The sequence below is a fragment of the Rhinolophus sinicus genome, chromosome X (assembly GCF_036562045.2).
Source record: "Rhinolophus sinicus isolate RSC01 chromosome X, ASM3656204v1, whole genome shotgun sequence".
In the NCBI taxonomy this organism is placed as follows: domain Eukaryota; kingdom Metazoa; phylum Chordata; class Mammalia; order Chiroptera; family Rhinolophidae; genus Rhinolophus; species Rhinolophus sinicus.
Window position 1 is genome coordinate 37,095,376 of NC_133768.1, and position 20,226 is coordinate 37,115,601.

Here is a 20,226-nt window from a genome sequence, read left to right on the forward strand (position 1 = left end):
GGCCTGTCTCATTTCTTAGATATTGGTGCTGCTACTCTGCTGGATCAGGATCTTCCATCTTCTACTCTCTGTAGACTCAGGACAGTTGCTAGAAAATGAGGGAAAATTTAGTCCAAAACTGACATCATAGACTGTATAAGGGTATTCTGGAGGAATACTGTTAGAGTTCCATGGAGGTACAACTTAAATGGTGTGCAGTAGCAGTTACTGTAAGTTTTCATTAATAAAGTCTTAATGCTATGGGTACCTAGATGTGATTATATTTCTTAATAAAGATTATGTAATCTTCCATCTCAGTTTTAAGGTGTATATAAATATTCACTTCATAATTTTTGTGTACATTTTTATAGTTTCATGTTCAGCTTTTAACTCTTTAAAGACAATTTTGCCTTATTACAGTTATATACGTGTGTGTGTGTGTGTGTGTGTGTGTGTGTGTGTGTGTGTGTGTGTGTAGCTAGATGCATCAGAACACTATAGACCCCTGAGGTTGCTTGGGTTATTTCAGTAAGTCTAGGCCTCAGTTTATTAATGAAGAGACAAAAAAATGCTCTGATAAATTGGAGATAAAAATCTTCAGAGACTTAAGAGAAAGTCAAGATTGCAAATGATAGGCGTCATGTTGTTTACTATTTATTTTCTGTTGATGGTGTCCTGCACCAGGCAGGAGTCCAGAACTGAGAAGGAAAAAGTGACATAGGTACAACAGACTTAATGTCTCTGATCTAGGAGCTTCATAACCAGATAATTAAAGCATAGATCAGTTTACCTACAGAGCACTTTTTCATTTCTCTACCTAATGATGTGGGTAAATTTAAAAGTAAGTTTAAGCCAATATTTTAAATAATTGGTCTATGACTAATTTCCTCCTACTCTATGTTGCACAGGGAGTTTCAAAATGGGAGAAATGGTTTAAAACAGGATAATCAACTTCAACACTTTTCTCTACTTTGGATTGTTATAGTAAAGTTTCATTATTTGGCTTGAAATATTATAAACAGTGTTGGACACTTAACATGTTTGGAAGAGAAAATCTATCCCTGTTATCCACAGCTCTGTCCTTTGCATTAGGAGTAACGTATATTTTTAAGTGGAAAAACCTTATAGTCACTCTACAGACAACTACATACATACAATTTCCCCACTTCCTTCAGGGAAATTCCTATTTGTTTCACTTTGCCCTCAATAGGAGGGAGTCAATGTTTGAAATACAATAAGAAACTGCTAGATATAGTTTGATTCTGACTAGGCTCTTATTTTCACATAGTGAGCTTTTAAATTGTTGGTTATTTTTAATCTGACTCTTTGGTTCATCTTAGTGTTGCAGTGGTCAGTGTGATACATCAAAAGACAGTTCCAATACCTTTGCTGCTTTTATTGTTTAAAATTATGATTGTAACATTCAATTGTTGAATCATATCAGCTCCCTTAGTCATGCCTCACCTTTTTCTTTTCTATTTTAAAATAAAGGCAGCTGCACTTTTCATTGTACTTTCCCATTTGCCTTTCTTCTTTTAATTGTTACAGAACTGTAGAAATGGTGGAGGCAGAATTCTGCTAACATAGCAAACCCTGTTTTCTAGTCTCATCGCTCAACGTCCAGAATGTTGTAGAAGCTTAAATTTTGGTGCCACATTTAATTAGCACAAGATGCTCTTTTATGGTACAATTTTAATACTTGGCTCGTATCTTCCAGTTCCTTAAAATATTAGTCATTTACTGTACATATAGTACATCCGTCTCCTGCTCTGAGAAACAAATTGTATGTATTCGAAGTCATATTTTGTTTAAATTCCAAAGTTAAATAGTGGCAGTTACACAATTCAGCATGAAAACTAATGATTTATGTGGATATTGCAAGTGAATGTTTTATCTTGCATTGGTTTAATAATTCTTGAATTATTTCTTTGCCAGCCTCAGCCAAGTATTTTCTACTTCCATGGAGTTTATAAATTAGTACCAATTTTATATCTAAATTTAAGAGCTTATATGTATCATGTCTATTTTTAAAATGTACAGGACACTCAAGCTTTGTGGAAAACTGGTATTGAGTAGAAGATTCATGTATTTAACCTTGAAGTTAAAATTTCACTGTAATAACTAATCACATACTTTTTTCTTTTTAAGTCAGTTATTTTAAACTTAGTTCATTTCTTTGAGACCTGCCATGAGCTCTTTTGTTTTTACTTGGAGTTGTAGTTAAGAAAATAAAGTAACACCCATGATGCTATTTAGTGTTAACATCTCAAAAGGTTGTAGCAGGAGAATTTCAAGCCTTAGTTTTCATTAGTGCCAACCAAAAGCAGACTGATTTGTAAGGTTTTTTCAGTTTGGCAAAAACATAGCAAAATAAGGAAAATTAATTTTGTTTTCAACCTGTATTCTACAATTTATGATGAAAAATTGCTAATTCCTTCTTCAGTAAGTAAAATTACTGTTTTTAACTCCCAGCCATAATTACAATTTTCAAATTCTTATCTGAAATTTTAATGTTAAAGAGTATTTGATGTTTTAATGTGCTGATTATTTTTGAACTTGTAGTAATTAGGTGAATTAGGTTAGTTAATTAACCTGGAATGATTTGAAAGCTCAAGATTGTCTTGCTGATTTTCTGAGTTGTGTGGAGACTTTAAGAAATTGGAAATACCTTTTTTTCTTACACTAAAAGAATTATAGTTTGGGAATAATTAAAAGAATTATAGTCTGGGAATAATTCTACCATAAATTAAGAATTTATAATTTAACAAACATAATACTTCATTAAAGGAGGATAAACCCCAAAAACTAGTAAGTAATAATTACAGAGTGTTAAGAGAATGGATAGCAACTATATACCTCATTTTAAAAATTGGCATAATTTTCTGTAAAATTTAGTAGATTGGAGTCTTGCTTCATTTTATTAGTCAGAGTTACACAGAAAATTCTTGCCAAATTTGAGAAAAGAAAGGTAAAGGTGTTTTCAGGTTTGAAAATTGTCATTAAGATATTCTAGTTATAATTGCTGATATGGTAAGAAGAGAGACATATTCCGTTTTTATTCTCTAAGAACTTTTTTCAAGTTATTTTATCATTTAATTGAAAAAATCTGATGGTGAAAGATGTTGAAGAGAAAATTGCAGTTTGTGTTCTTCAGGTGAAAAAATAAATTGAAAAATTATGAGCAAAATAAATGTCATCAATAATTTATGTATTGTATCTTTTCTGTTATTTTTCTTCAATGGACGATAAAGTAATCAAGCTAAGTATTTGCTGAAATTAATAATTGTTCTTAGTTTTTTGCTGATCCAAGTCTCATGGATTTGTGCACCTGCCTAGTAATTCAATTAGGATTTAATTCACGATTTTTTATTGTTTTCCTATAAATGTATAGCTGATTTATTCTCTCTTCTTCTTTTTTTAAGGAATCTAGGTAAAAATGGCTTGTCTAACAGTAGCATTTTATTGGATAAATGTCCACCTCCAAGACCACCATCTTCACCATACCCTCCCTTGCCAAAGGACAAGTTGAATCCACCTACACCTAGTATTTATGTGAGTCTGAATTGACTGACTAGAAATAAGTCAAACCAGTGTTTGAACCTACTTGTCTTTCATAAGATCTTGATTTAAATCACTATGGATGCCCTTCAGGAAACATTAAAATTATTGGCAGTGGCTTAAATATTTTTTGGGGAAAAACATGTATTCAGAAAGATTTTGTTACAGCATTTAAAACTTGCATTCTAAGCTGTTAACTGTGATTACGTTAGTGTACTGAGAAATACTTATAAAAGTATAACTTTCTTTGAATAAACTGGGTTAAAATCAGCATTCTACTAGTGGTATGGACCTGAATATTCATTGTGTTTCATACATCTACTTTAAAAAAAGGTACTATTTACCTTAAAAAGAAAAGTGTTTGAGAACATAAAATATGATAATAGATATGTCATTAAAGCTTAATAGATGGTTTAAAAGTGCATATTGGTTTTACTTTATGGACATTTAGACATGTGATGTAAGAAGTTAAGAGTTCAAAGCAACTCCTTTTCTCCCAAATAAGTCTTCCTACCCCATTTCCTTCCTTCCATCCTCCTACTTCTACCCCAATGAAAAAATTTTAAAGTTTGGTTTTAAAGATTTGGCCCTGTTTTCGCCCTCTAGAGGCCAAATGTTTAATTAATCCTTCCTCCAACCAGTATTTATTGATCCTTTAGAATGTAAGGGAAGCACTGGGATAGAACTGTAATAAAACTTTTAAACTGAGGTCTGAAGGGGGAAAGTACAAAATTAAGATTTATTTTGTATGGGTCCTCTTCAGCTTGCTTTCATTTTGGTAATATTTTTAAAAACGTTGTGATTTTTTTCTTTGTGATTAAAAAACCATATAACATAAAATTTACCATTTTCAAGTATACAGTTCAGTAATTTTAAGTGTATTCTCGTTGTTGCAAAACATCTCTCTAGAACTTTTTCATCTTGTAAATCTGTAATTCTATACCCATTAAAAAACAACTCTCTTTTCCATAGTCTCCCCAGCCACTGGTAATCACCACTTTGCTTTCTATTAATATGATTACCTTAGATATCTCAGATAAGTGAAACTATATACAATTTTTCTTCTTGAGACTGGCTTATTTTCATTGAATGTGGTCTCCTCAAGTATCATCCACGTTGTAGCATGTGATTAAGATTTTCTTCCCTAAAGCTTAATAATATGTAAAACATTTTGATTTTGAAGTTTAAATTTTATTTCTCCCATGTGTTTTGTTCAAGATATAATGGATAGGAGAAATGTATGTGGTTATATCTAATTACAGTTAGTATCAAAAGACATAGTTATAAAATGCTGTGAAATATAAAATAGAAATAACAACACATGGGATGCATTCTTTATTTAAATTGCAATGTATGAATTTGGCATGATATTTAAATGAAATGTCTGTTTTCCAGAGGTCTAACCATGTGTTTTAATTTTACAGTTGGAAAATAAACGTGATGCTTTCTTTCCTCCATTACATCAATTTTGTACAAATCCAAACAACCCTGTTACAGTAATACGTGGCCTTGCTGGAGCTCTTAAGTTGGGTAAGCTTTAATGAGAAAAAGGAAAAGTTTGTATATTTTTTTTGCTGTCTATTATCTTTTGAAGTATGGGCAGAAACTTATTTCTTTTTATTTTTCCAGTTTTTCACATTTTCATTTTACTATTTTCCTGGCTGTAGACCTGTAAGTGTGTGTGTGTGTGTGTGTGTGTGTGTCAGTGTGTGTGTGTGTGTGTGTCAGTGTGTGTCAGTGTATTACTTCTTTAATCCATAATGTGAAGATACGATGATGATACTGGTTACTGGTGATTTATTAATGGTTATTTAATTTAGCTTTTATTTTGGTCAAATTATATCATTATGATTTAGGTTGACTAATAAAAGAAAATTTTAATGAAAATGTAGGTAAAATTTGATGCTACTGATAAGTGCTTTGCCCCCTAAATAGTTCCTGGCACCTGCAGATATTAAATAAGTAAGTGAAACTTCAGTCCCTGGCCCCTTGATTCTGCCGCTATTGGTAGCATGATGGTTTGTAGAGGAACTGGATGCAGCATCGTGAAACATTGTCCTTTTTCTCTTTAAAAAAAAAAAAAAATCAACAACCAAAAAAACGCTTTAAATATATAATTCCAAGTATAATTTTTATTTATTAACTACATTTGTTTATTTATGAAGACCTGGGACTTTTCTCTACCAAAACTTTGGTGGAAGCTAACAATGAACATGCAGTAGAGGTGAGGACACAGTTGTTACAGCCAGCAGATGAAAACTGGGATCCCACTGGAACGAAGAAAATTTGGCATTGTGAAAGTAATCGATCTCATACTACAATTGCTAAATATGCACAGTACCAGGCCTCCTCCTTCCAGGAATCACTGAGAGTATGTATTTACTTCCTGAAGATTATTTTATTTTGGAGGTACTTTATATTTTATTTTGAAAGAGAGTACATCACTTTTGTAAGGATCTCATTAATTTATAGTTACATAAAATATTTTATAAGTGCTATCCAGTTTGCTCTTAGTAAAGTCTAAGAAAACCTGTGAGTTGATAAAGTAAATTTTATTACTGTCTAGTGAGATGTCTCCCTCAGGGATATTTTTGTTTAGAGCAGGGTTTCTTAACCTTAGCATTATTGACGTTTGGGGTTGGATAATTCTTAGTTGTGGGGTATTATCCTTTGTATTGTAGGATATTTAGTAGCATCCCTGGCCTCTCCCCACTTACATGCTCTTAGCATGCTCCTTGTCTCCCACCCCAGTTGGGACAATCAAAAATGTCTCCAGACATACTAAATTTCCCTGGAGGGCAACATTGCCCCTGACTGAGATGCACTGATATTGGAGGATAAGCTAATTCTCAAGTTTGCTTTATGTTTGCACAGTTCCTAATCTTATGCCTTTCCATTTTTCTCCTCTACCAGGTTAGTATTATCTGATAGGTAACTCCTCCAGGAATCATTAGTGTTGTTCTTACCAATCTCAATTTGAAAGAGAAAACTGAGGGAGAGGCATAAATTATTTCAAAATACATGGAAAATTATAAAGCAAAACTGAAAAAGTAATCAGTAGTATTATTAAAAGACTCAGAGACCTTTCAGCAATGAAGCATTGCTAAAAATCCTTTAGCAGCGTAATGAGAACTTTGTGGATTCTCCCACAAAGTGCACTTAAATCCGCAAAAATGAGTTTATTAAATGTGTTATTCAAATACTTGTCTGTACCTACAGCTGAAACTTAACATGTGCCTGGAAGTCTTTAATTTGTAGTTCATTCGGTTTGCTTATATCTGTTTAAAATTCTGCCCTGAGTTCACATTTTAATCAAGGCAACTTTTGTACCTGTAAATCATATACTTGTGTTCCTTTCTCACTACCACTCCCTATATCCTACAGAGAAATTCATCTGATGAAAACTGTCCTGTAGCTTTCATGAGTTGCAGTGAATTCATTGTCCATATAAATCTCTGTGGTTCAAACTTTCGGGCTACTTCAACTGTATGGTAGTAGTGTGGTCAGAATAGAATAGATAAGTAGGATTCAGAGATCATCAAAGGAAAATTTAGAAGAATTGGAAAACAAAGATCATAAGACACAGAGTATTTAAGTGGGAATGGATCCATAACCAAAGAAAGGATGGCTTTTTGTGTGCTTTGCAGGCATAGACCACATTACTTGTGGAAAATTTGGCAAATGTTTAGAGACTACATTTAAAGGGAAGGAAGCCAAAATGTCACTTTAAGTATTGCTAACTCAGAAATCATAGGACAGTGTTAAGAGATACTATGTCTTTGATACAAAAATTGTAAATAGTAGTATTTGCATTGGAAAGTACCTATATTTATCCACTAGTTAATTTCCTTACTAATGTAAATGTTCTAACATTTATGTATAATTCATTGTGAAAAAAAGATTTAGCCCAGGAAGACCTTCTTCCATTTGTCCCTAGTCAAGAATAGAGAACTTTTTTCCTTCCACCCCTATACATATATAGCTACATACACATGCATTTATGTACCTCTGCTAGCTTAGAAATTTTATAATCATAATTGATACCTCTTAGGCCTCTCAACTTGCCTTAAATTTTCTCTCCTCTTGAAAAATGGGACAGGAATGAGAATCTGGTTTATTCTCCCTTATAAAAGAATGTTAATAAGGACGAACTCTTAGGATAACATTTTGGCTGATGGAGGAGGTTGGATACCATTGACTTTTCTTGGGTGTTTATTTAATGAGTTCTTTGAAGAAATTTTCATGTGAAAGAGGCCTGTAAACCTTGATTTCAAAATATAGATAATGCCATCAATCTAGATGTGAACTTTTCATTTGTATGATGGAAAGGATAGCTGGTTGTAGAATACTAAACTGGAATTCTTTTTGCTCAATCTCTAGGAAGAAAATGAGAAAAGAAGTCACCATAAAGAACACTCAGATAGTGAATCTACATCTTCAGATAAGTAAGTTATTTTTAATTGTCCACTTAGTATTTTCGTTTAAAAGGTATGTTTCTAATATTGTCTCTCTTTTTTAAGTTCTGGGAGGAGGAGGAAAGGACCCTTTAAAACCATAAAATTTGGGACCAACATTGACCTGTCTGATGACAAAAAGTAAGTCTTTGTAGTTGTTCTGTGAACTGATACAAAGAGGTATTCTTTGTAAGATTGAGAATTGTCTACAATTTCCTCTTCTATTTCATTGCTTGTCACTTTTCTAAGTTGATATACAAGTTTTAGCTAAATTATTTTTGCTAGGTTTTGCAGTTAAAATATTTTCTTAACGTAAAACCCTTGTGTAAATTTTCAAGACCCTGACTATATATTAATTACACAATCACAGCATTTGGTATTAAATAATATATTTTGTGATTAATAATATACCTATAAAATAGAATTATACAACAATTATAAAAATTGGAAGTCATTTTTTTTATTTGGTCAGTAATTTTTATGCATTTTTTTTTATTAGGAATTTTTCTTTGGAAAAATTTAAGTATTCCAATGTGAAAGTAAAGTATTTATAGATTTAATTGTTTTACTGATTGGAACACAAGGTTTTTGAAGAAATGGTTAACTTCCACAAATATTTGTAGCAGGGTTTCACTCTTGATTTGTTATTTTATTGCAGGTGGAAGTTGCAGCTACATGAGCTGACTAAACTTCCTGCTTTTGTGCGTGTCGTATCAGCAGGAAATCTTCTAAGCCACGTTGGTCACACCATACTGGGCATGAACACAGTTCAGCTATACATGAAAGTTCCAGGAAGCAGAACACCAGGTAACTTTTATGAGCTAACATATCTCATATAATTGAAAAATGGCATTAATCAAAATGTGAAACATGCAAAAAAGAACCAGATTCTTTCCATTTACAATGAATGAAACTGAAAGGATTATTTCTATTATAAGGTTTGACTCTTTAACTGGGCTCAGATTAAGATTTTTTTCCCCTTTGGAATAGCCCTGAAACAATAGCATTTTAATCTGGAAAAAGGGGTCATTGTAGCACTGCTGGGAAAATAAGTCCCTGTGGCTTAAAAAGACTCTTGTTGATTCCATCTACTGCAGAGTGATGGGCTATAGTTTTTTTCTAAACTTTTTTTTTTTTGGTACCACAACCACAATACAAAATATATTTTATATTATGACCTAGTGCACATGTATGTATACAACAAAAGTTTCATAGAACAATACATTTTCTAATCTATTCCATTTTCTTTCATTTTAAAAAAAGTATAGGTTGCAGTTGTCTAACTGGGTTGCAGTGTAGTTTACAAAGTACATGATGTGGACACATTACTGGACTCATTCTGTTATCTGGTCTGGACTTGACCAATAACTAAGCCTTTCACTTTTAGCAAGTCTCATTCCTTCTCTGGGTCTTTTATTTTAATTTTAAAATGAATTACATTAGTTTTAGACTTAAAATTCTAACACTAATGTGCCATTTTCTCCGTTGTACCTTAGATTAGCATGAAATTTCATAGGGTGATGTTCAAAATATTTAGCAGTTAGGAAATATGCTGATGATAACGAGGTTAGCGAGTTTAGCTGTACCAGTCCCTATGAGTTGCATATCACCCTCAGGTGTTTCTGTTTGCTACTTAAAGCAGCCATGGTTTGAAAACCAGACTGCTTCCTTTTTTGTCTCCTTCTTATTGAATAATAGCTTAAGAATTGTTTCAAAATAGGCCTATGCTTGCTTCTGGATAGCATGTAACATAAGTCAGTGGTTCCCAGTCCTGGCTGCTCATAAGAATCTTCTGGTAAGCTTTTAAAAATATATATAGTGTATTAATCTCTGGAGATTGGGGTCTAGTTATCAATATTTAAAAAAAAAATGTTCCCCAAAGGATTTTAACGCACAGCCAGGATTAGTTTTTATCCTCAGGCCATTGGAAGCTCAATTCTGTGATGTTTTATCCACAGTTGGGTAATGTGAAAATAGTTATGGAATAAATAGGAGAAGACCTATCTGTTCCCCACTCTGTCCCCACTTTAGACACCCATGTAAATACTGGGCAAGTTATTTGAATTCTCTGGAGTTTTGTTTTTCTCGTGTATGTAGTATTGGATTGGTTCTATTAAGATTCATTTCAATTGAAAACGTCTCTCCAATTTGAATTTTATGCAAATAACATTATCCTCAAATAAAAAGGATTGCAGTTTTTCATTACAAATCAAGGGGAGAGCAAACTTGATAGATTACTTCTTTGTCACTGTGTGTCTATAGACTGTTTGGTTTTTTGCTTGTTTGTATACAAAGCATTAGTTTTTCAGAAGTGTCCTATGGAACCTTAAAGAATTCCCTTAGTGGTAGTAGCACTGTCCAATAGAAATACAATGCAAACCATATATACAATTTAAAATTTTATAGTAGGCATGTTAATATGAAATAGGTGAAATTAATTTTAACCCAGTATATCCAAATATTATCATTTCAACATGTACTCGATATAAACATTATTGGGATTTTTTTGCATTTTTTTTATATTAAGTCTTCAAAATCCACTATGTACTTTACAGTTACCACACATCTCAGTTTATATTAACCACATTTCAAGTGATTATCATATTAGACAACTCAATCTTAGAAGATGTGTTATACAGCTGACCCTTAAACTGTTAGTTCAGTTCAATTTTTTAAAGTTTGTTTTGGATACTTTTTTATGGGGCAAACACTGTTCCTGGAGTTACATAGGTAAATAAATGTTACCTGCTTTACTGGACGTTATGATCAGTCATGTATGTTCTCAACTATAGAGATGTTTTCAGGCTTTACGCTAAAAGATTATAGTTAGATAGTAGAGTCCCAGCATCTCTAATTTTAATTAAAGCTAAATTTTATGTAGAGTCCATCTCATGGACAGTCCCAGCTATCTACCTGTGGTAAGAAACAGTTGTAGTATTGAGTACCATCTTCACATTATACTGTAATATATAAAAGACTCAGGGTGTGGTGAGAGTGGCTACATTTTTCTTTATTGAGGTAAAATTCACATACAGTTAAAGTGTGCAGTTCAATCGCATTTAGTTATTCACTGTGCTATGTAGTCATCACCTCTGTGCAGTTCCAAGACATTTTTTTTCCATCAACCCAAAAGGAAACCCTGTACCCGATAAGCAGTCACTTCCCATTTCCTCCTTCCCTCAGCCCCTGGCAACCACTAAATCATATAGCAACATTTCAGTCAATGTAATTTTGTTGTAACTCTTGTTTATATTAATTAGCCTATGGTAAAATTGGTTTCACTATATGTCCTTTTGCTGCAGTTCTGCGAACCTATTGACGACATTTAAGTGAGGGCTTACTGTATTCTGCTTTCTGGCTCTATAGATTTACCTGTTTGGATGTTTTCATATAAATGGGATCATACAGTGTGTTGCCTTTTCTGTCTGCTTCGTTCATTTACCATGTTTTTGAGGTTCATCTACGTTGTATCAGTGTTTCATTTTTTATGGCCGAATAATATTCCATTGTATGGATAGAACATTTTGTTTATCCATTAATCAGTTGATAGCCATTTGGGTTGTTCCAATTTTCAGCTATTTTGAATAGTGTTTCTATGAACCTTTGTGTACAAATACTGGTTAAAATACCTATTCCCTGTACTTTTGGTTATATACCTAGGATTGGAATTACTGGGTCACATGGCATTTGTATGTTTAACTTTTTGAGGAATTGCCAAACTGCTTTCCACAGCAGCTGCACCATTTTACATTTCCTGCCAGCAATATACCAAGTCTCCAGTTTTTCCACATCCTTACCAACACTGATGATTTTTAGTTTTTTTATCTTATTATGGCTGACCCAATGGATGTAAAGTGGTTTTTCATTTGTGGTTTCTTTGATTTTTCATGTGCTTGTTGGCTATTTGTACATCTGTTTTGTAAAAATGTCTGCTTAAGTCAAGGGTGTCAAAACTGCAGCCCGCGGGCCAGCTACGGTCCGCAGTCCGTTGTTAATTGGCCCCTAGCAAATTCCAAAAATATATTTAGTTTACTTAAATAAACTAGGTGAGGCAATACGTACTTCACCTCGAGTGAGTGGCCCGGCTCTTTGTGTATTTTACTGCATATGGCCCTTGGTAAAAAACGTTGAAAAGAGTTTTGACACCCCTGGTTTAAGTCCTTTGTTTGTTTCTTTGTTTTGTTTTGTTAAAGTTTATTGGGGTGACAATTGTTAGTAAAGTTACATAGATTTCAGGTGTACAATTCTGTAATACATCATCTATATATCACATTGTGTGTTCACCACCCAGAGTCAGTTCTCTTTCCGTCACCATATATTGGATCCCCTTTACCCTCATCTACTCCCCCGCCCCCCTTACCCTCTGTGTTCATTTTTTAATTGAGTAGTTTGTCCTTTTGTTGTTGAATAGTAGTAGTTCTTTATATATTCTGGGTTTAGTAATCCCTTATCACATACATGGTTTGCAAATAGTTCCTCCTCTTCTGTAGGCTGTAGTTACACTCTTGATAGTTTCCTTTGATATACAATAGTTTTTAATTTTGATGTTCAGTTTATCCATTTTTTTATTTGGTTTGTGCTTTTGATGTCATAGCTAAGAAACCATCGCCAAATCCACAGTCATAAAAGATTTATCCCAATATTTTCTTAGGATTTTTATAGTTGTAGCTCTTAATGTAGATCCATTGATGCATTTTAAGTTAATTTTTGTACATGGTGTGAGCTAAGGGTCTAGCTTCATTCTTTTTTAAATATGGCTATCCAGTTGTCCCAGTACCATTTGTCAAGAAGACTGTTCTTTCCTCTATTGGATGGTCTTGGCACCCTTGTTGAAAATCAGTTGACCATCGCTGTATAGGTTTATTTTTGGAATTTTTATTCCATTGATTTATTAATATATCTCTGTCTTTATGCCAATAGCACACTAATTTGATTACTGTAACTTTGAGGTAAGTTTCAAAATTGGGAAGTGTTAGTCTCCCAACTTCGTGGTTACCTTTACTGTAGTTCTTTATCTCTTCATAGGACTTTGAGTTATTGTCTAGTGTTTCATTTCAGCCTTAAAAACCTCTATAGCATGTCTTGTAGGGCAGATAGACTGCTGACAACTCCTTCAGCTTTTATTTACCTGGGAATGTCTTAGTTTCTCCTTTTTCAAGATTAGTTTTGCCAGATGTAGAATTCTTGAATAAGTTTTTTTTTCTTTCAGCAATTTAAATGTGTTATCCTATTGCTTTTTGGCCTCCATGATTTCTAATACAAAATCAGCTATTAATTTCATTGACGATCCCTTGTCTGTGGCAAATCACTTCTTTCCTGCTCTCAAGGTTCTCTTTGGCTTTCTACAGTTTGATTATGTGTCTGGGTGTGTATCTGAGTTTTTTTTTGGAGTTCCTTGAGCTTCTTGGATGTGTAGATTCATGTATTTTGTCAAATCTGGAAAGTTTTCAACCATCATTTCTTGAAATTCTCTTACTGTTCTTTTCTCCTCTTTGTTTGGGACTCCCACAGTGCTTACGTTAGTATTTTGATGGTGTCCAACAGGTCTCTTAGGATCTCTTAATTTTTCTTCATTCTGTTTTCTTCTCAGAATGGATAGTTTCATTTGACTTATCTACGAGTTTGCTGATTCTTTCTTTAGCCTGCTCAAATCTGCTATTGACACTACTAGTGAATTTTTTATTTCAGTTATACTTTTCAGCTTCAAAATTTTATTTCGGTATTATAATTTCTGTCTCTTCATTGATAATCTGTTTATTTCTCCCTTCCTCCTTTCCTCTTTCCCTTCCTCCCTTTCTTCCTTCATTTGCCTCATAATTTTTTGTTGAAAACTGGCGTTTTCAGTGTGTTTTTTAACGGCTGTACAGAGTCTCTGTAGGATGTGGTCCCTGAAGTCTGTTCCTTTAGAGTACTGCTCTGCTAGTGTTTTGACATTTTGAATATTATAATGTAGCAATTACAGAAATCAGATTCTCCTACCTCTGCATGGTATGTTGTTGCATACTGTGAGCTACAATTGTCTATTTGCTTAGTGACTTTTCTACACTACTTGTACAAAAACTATTCCTTTTCGTGTGTGGTCACTCAAGTCTCCCTTCCATTATCTGAGCAGTTAGCCAGTGATCTGATAGAGATTTTGTTAAATGTCTGGTACTTAAAAAAAGAAAGAAAAATGGGGAAAAGAACAGAAAGAAAAGGGGAGGAAAAAAAGAATTCTCCAGGTCTTTGCAGATTGCGTCTTTGTTGAGTCACTCCTACACTTAGCCATGTCATTTACAACTCTACTTGTAACCTTCACCTCCTAGCTTAGAGCTGAGCCTAAAGATCAACAAGAGGTTAAAGCTCATTTAGTCTTAGTGTTTTTCTGAACATGTGTCCTGTCCTGGATAAGCGTGTGGCTTTCTGAATTCTCCAATACACACAGGAACTTGTCAAAGCGCTTGTTCCCTCCCACCCCACCCCCACCCCCAGTCTCACTCCCCAGCTTTTCCTCCCTAGCCTTTGCATGTCTGTTGTTTGCCCCAACTGCGTATTTTGTTGTTGTTGTTATTATGGGTGTTTGTTTGTTTGTTTGTTTTTCCCCATTAGCGTAAGTTTATTTGTCTCTCAATGTTTTGGGGGAAACTCCTCCACTGAAACACTTCTGATAGAGTTCTGAGGTATATGAAACAAAGAGAAGCCCCTTCTGTCTTTTGGGGAAACTCCAGTCAGGTCAAAACAGAAAAACACAGTTCTTTGGAAACAAGATCCACTCTGCTCCCTCCAAAGCCAGGGACACTAACACTGTGAACACAGGCTGTTTTGAAGTCAACCACCACACCAGTGGTGGGGGTGGGAAATAAGGTAAGTTAAACTGCTATGAAATAAAAACTCCTACCATGTTTAAGTTGCCTTTCCTCTGGTCAAGAATTCACTTGGCTGCTATAAACTTGGACTGTCACTCAGAGTTCTGGGAAAGTTGCTTCTGACAGTTTTTACAAGGTTTTTTTTTTGGTTTTGTTTTGGTTTATGTTTTGTTTTTGTTTTGTTTGTTTGTCTTTTTGATGTTTCTGAAGAGTTCCCTGCTCTGCCATTTTTGTCAATACCACTCATGCAGTACATTTTGAAAAGCAGACTTCTTGTCTCTTTACTGATGTCCTAATTAATACTATCTCTGAGAAATGGGGGTTAGTTCACTAGAAAGAAGTGGTAATGATATCAATAACAGCTAACATTCATTACTTACCATATATTAGGTACTGTTTGAAGCAGTCATTATTCATTGATCCCCAAAACAACACAGTGATTTATTGGAGTCATTATTATCTAGTCTTGTATATAAGGAAACTGAGTCAGAATGATTTAACAACTTGTCCAGATTCACATAATGACTAGCCTGGCTCTAGAACCTAAGCTTTTAACCATGATTTAGATTGCCTTCCACAGAGGCTGTAACTGTGTAAGTTAGAAGTTGACCAAACTCGGCTCTAAAACTAGACTTGGCACAAAAATGCTGAACAACTAAATACCACTACAGCATTCTCTGTTGAACATTTCTAAAGTTTCATTTCTAAAGACACATTTTCTGTAGAATTTATAGTATGCTGATTTTGTTTTTCTTTCTACATTTCAGGTCATCAAGAAAATAACAACTTCTGTTCAGTTAACATAAATATTGGTCCAGGTGACTGTGAATGGTTTGTTGTTCCTGAAGGTTACTGGGGTGTTCTGAATGATTTCTGTGAAAAGTAGGTTTCCAAACTAAATTTTCTTTAAACATAATTATTCAAAAACAGTAATTGTAAAGGACAACTTACTAAGCTGGATGTCCTAATGCATGTAACCAGTTTTCACTTACCATTCAGCAGAAAATTCATTTAAATGATTTGGTTCCAAGCCTATTGTTTTGTGTTACTGGGAATTCTTAAAGGTGCCTTGAACCACTTCATCCAATAGTAATAGTCTTGAATTTAGAGGATAGAAAAATTGAGTGTTTATTAAGCTAATTAAACAGTTGATACATAAATACTTGTTCATGTGAAAGATCTGTATTTCAAGAAAAATTGTTTTACTATAAATGGTTTTAAAAGTGGAAGGGATTCGATAATTGAGCACCCTTATAGGTTGTTAATAACTCAAGCTGAACACAGTACTTTTTGCCATATCATCATGATATAATTTATTTTTAAAACTACTTTGGTAACTTCCTATAAAGGAATTTTATAAAATTTAATCAACTATTGCAGATTTTTTTAATAATTGAAAGAACTCACATAGTGGAAGTGCTCCATTCCTAGAATCTTAGAAATAGCCTTCAATTATTTCTTTCTTGTGCTAAAGGGTACCTTGGAATTGTTTTCATTGGTTTAAACTTAACTATTTGTCTAAATGGAAACTTACTCTCTTACTGATGTAAGAGACTTACTCTCACTGATGTAAGATGTGGAATTTTAAAGTTTCAAATGCTCTGATTAAATAACTTTAATCTGTACTTGCTTTGATGGACCAGCAGCCTGGTAGTAGCAGAGAAAGAACAGAAAATCTCCATTCTGCTACCGAAAGATTTTTATTTCTTAAACTTTGAGAGTATGTTATTGCAGCTGCATTACAGTGATACATGTTCATTATTTCTAAGTAGGGATTCCTGTCTAAATTGAGAGGTAACCTGGGAACAGAGATAATTAGAATAGGAAGATGATGTCTAAAAAGCTTGAACTTGGGAATAATAAAAATATCAAGTTAGCATGTAGGGTTAGGTAAATTTAACTAAGTCGCAGAAATAGCACTTGCTACCTCAGCATTTAAGTATAATTTTGTTTTACATAAGGATTGTTGATTTTGATATTGACTGGTATTGACGATGTCAGTAGTTTGTTTTATGGTTTTAAATAACGTCTTTCTTGAAATAACCATTCATTTGAATGGATTTAAAAGGGTGCTTCCTGTTTTGTAAGTTTAATTTTCTTTTTCTTTGTTTTTTTTAATTGGTTGATAATTTGGTCTTGCTTACTTGGTTGCTTGTTTGCCTTTTTGTTTTTCACCAATTATATGGCGGCAACACATGGGTGAAGTAGAGCTAGGATTGGTGTTTGTAGCTGTATTTTGCTTTATTGGCAAGTTTTTTCTGGACTTTATCTACTTAACCCTATCACAAACAGTAAGCCAATCCTATCCCCTTGCAATTAGGCTACCATTGGCATTCTGTTTGAGACTTTCAAGAGCCTTGCATTTTTTAAGGAAAAAAAAATAAGACTTAAGATTCCATCTAGATAGAGGTAGAGGTTGGTAAGCTTTTTTCATAAAGATCCAGATAATAAATGTTTTAGGCTTTGCAGGTCATACGATCTCTGTCACTACTATGTCATTGCAGCACATAAGCAGTCATATATGTATAATATGTAAATGAAAGGGCATGGTTATGTTTTAATAAAAAAATTTTATTTACAAAAACAGGCAGTAGGCTGGATTTGCCAACCCTTGATCTAGACAAAAGAAAAAGATATTTAAATCAATGAAAATAATTTAAAGTTACACTTTATCATATATCCTTTAGCACAAGACACAGAAATAAAGTGAAGTTTGTTTCTTAGGTCTTAAGGAAAGGAACGTTTCCACTCTGCGAGTTCTTCCTTCCCCAAAATGTAAAATCTAAAGTAGTTAATTGATTTTTACAAAATTCTTTTATAGGAAAAGTTGTTATGTAGTCTGAAAAATACTTCATATTGTATCATGATGAAGTAGAATGAGAAGAAGCTGCATTGTAAAGTAAAACTTAGTAATATGATCTGTAGAATGTTTCCAAAGTATATCGGTGGTGGTGGTTATTATGCATGTGTATGATTGTTCATTTTCGATAAAAGTTTTTTCAACTGCCTGGTTTTAGTCAACCAGTCATCAAAATCGTACAGAGACTGACATCCTGTCCCCTTTCCTGCTTAGAATTCAGAATAGCAGTAGAGACCACCTCTGTTTCCTACTTTCCCTCAGAAATAGAAGTTCCTAGTACTTTATCTGCCATAGTTTTCGTTTTTATGGATTTAAATGACTTGATGTCAGCTCCACCTTCCATTTATCTTTTAGAGATTTCTAGGTACTCCAGGGAGAAGGGTTCAATGAATCAAAATAGTCTTTAGTGAAGTGAAATTAAAATATATATAAGCATTACTTAAAAAGTAGGTTTGGATTTCATTTGGATCTTTGAAAAATCACCCCAAGGTAATAATACTGATCTTTCAATAAGTCATCTAATACTTATTAACTGTAATAAATTTTGCTTACTTTACGTACAACAGTTCTTACTGCAGAAGCAGTTAAGTTTCAATGCAGTGAATGAGCATAATTTTAAAACTTAACATTGTCTTCTAGTTTTATAAGGAGCTTATTAAAGTACTTGATCCATTTGCGTTATTTTTTTCTTGTTTCAGAAATAATTTGAATTTCCTAATGGGTTCTTGGTGGCCCAACCTTGAAGATCTTTATGAAGCAAATGTTCCAGTGTATAGGTTTATTCAGCGACCCGGAGATTTGGTCTGGATAAATGCAGGCACTGTTCATTGGGTTCAGGCTATTGGCTGGTGCAACAACATTGCTTGGAATGTTGGTCCACTTACAGGTATTTTAAAGAATATGCTAAAAAAAAAGTTTAATTTATAAAGGATTGTATCTAATAGGTCTATTCTTTTTTTCTTGGAATATAACTCACCAAAAATTGGAAGAAGAGTGTTTCCTTGAATAAAAATGTCATTTAAAGTACAGGAAATTAAATTCAAGTTAACAAAAAGAAATTCAAGACTGTAGATCTCAGCATATAACAAATGTATGTCTTTATATACAAGGAAAATACCCTTCTATTTTTTTTTCAAAAGCAATAGACATTTATTATTCCTCACGTAATACTCCAAAATGGGTATTTGTGATCAATGGGTAGCTTTCATCCATGCAGTGATTCTGGGCCCCATGTTCCACCATCCTATAGTGCTCCATTGTAACCTGCTTTCAGCTGGCAGAAGAACAAATGAAGCAGTGGAGGGAGTGAGGAAGATATACTTTTAATAATTTTTAGAGTGCTTGGTTTTCTTTTATAAAGAAAACCCTTTATGGGAGAAAGTAAAGTGGTTGTTCATTCTTTTAAATTTTTCTTTTATCTAGTATCTCTCATGAATAGCCCTGTTATGTCAAAATCCTGCCTTGGATTATGCCTACCTTCAGGCAGTAAATACTTAAGAGAATATGACCTTTGGAGCCAGAAAGACCTGGATTAGGACCAGGGCCTGGCTCTTGCAACTTTGGGCAAGTTATATAATCTCTCTGGGCCTCAGTTTTTTCATCTGTATAATGGGGGTAATAAAATTAATACAGTGATGCTAAAGATTAAATGAGATAATGTATGAAAATAGCTCAACACAATGCCTGGCACATAGTTACAAAGCACTCTTTACTGTTATTGTTACCATAGTTATCAAAAACACAATTATTTTTATAATGTTTTAAGGTTTTCAGAATTAGTGTTGATGATGTCACCCGAGAAGGTGATAATGGTTATCTTCATATCTTTTGGTACTTTGGGTTGCTTTATAACTGTTTTTTTTTCCCTAGCCTGCCAGTATAAATTGGCAGTGGAACGGTACGAATGGAACAAATTGCAAAGTGTGAAGTCAATAGTACCCATGGTTCATCTTTCCTGGAATATGGCACGAAATATCAAGGTCTCAGATCCAAAGCTTTTTGAAATGATTAAGTAAGTGCTTTCTAAAACTGCTGTAGTCCCTCTCTTTTGGGGGAGTGTTAACTATTCAATACTTCCCCCCTACCATAGAATTCTATTGACATCAAAACAAAATGGTCCAGAAGTCTAGCAAAATGTAATACTATAATCCACATGTTAAAAGTATATTTCCCTCCCAAGTAGTCAGTACACTAGTGTATAAAGAGGAACAAAAGGCACAAATGATTTTAAACCAGTAGATTCACAAACCTGTCCTTCCCCATTATCCTCTGAATCACCTGCTTCCTAGGAGAACTTTAGTTTTAATATTGACAGACTGCCCTTAATATTGGGGGAGGGAACGACATCACTATATAATTGCCTGTACAGAGAAATTACCATTTAATATAGGGATTTGACTAAAATGTTAATTTTTTTATTGTTTTCATTAAATCATTCATCTTATAATTGTCCCTTTTCTTAGCAGCTTTAAACATGTATAATACAAGTTATTTGAATACACATATCCTAGTAAGCTTCTCATTTATTGTT

General features: G+C 33.6%; 1 protein-coding gene across 11 annotated transcripts in view; it reads left to right on the top strand.

Annotated features, from left to right (window-relative positions):
* KDM6A (lysine demethylase 6A) overlaps positions 1 to 20,226 on the top strand; it is a 197,577-nt gene that overhangs the window by 158,304 nt on the left and 19,047 nt on the right. For 10 of the 11 annotated variants that reach the window (XM_019717929.2, XM_019717926.2, XM_019717933.2 and 7 more), the window contains 9 exons: positions 3,402 to 3,531; positions 4,962 to 5,067; positions 5,703 to 5,908; positions 7,918 to 7,982; positions 8,058 to 8,132; positions 8,650 to 8,798; positions 15,604 to 15,718; positions 18,395 to 18,582; positions 19,566 to 19,707. In XM_019717929.2, coding sequence (XP_019573488.2) covers positions 3,402 to 3,531; positions 4,962 to 5,067; positions 5,703 to 5,908; positions 7,918 to 7,982; positions 8,058 to 8,132; positions 8,650 to 8,798; positions 15,604 to 15,718; positions 18,395 to 18,582; positions 19,566 to 19,707 — 1,176 coding nt within the window. The remainder of the gene's footprint in view (positions 1 to 3,401; positions 3,532 to 4,961; positions 5,068 to 5,702; positions 5,909 to 7,917; positions 7,983 to 8,057; positions 8,133 to 8,649; positions 8,799 to 15,603; positions 15,719 to 18,394; positions 18,583 to 19,565; positions 19,708 to 20,226) is intronic. The other variant, XR_012493466.1, reaches the window with a different exon arrangement.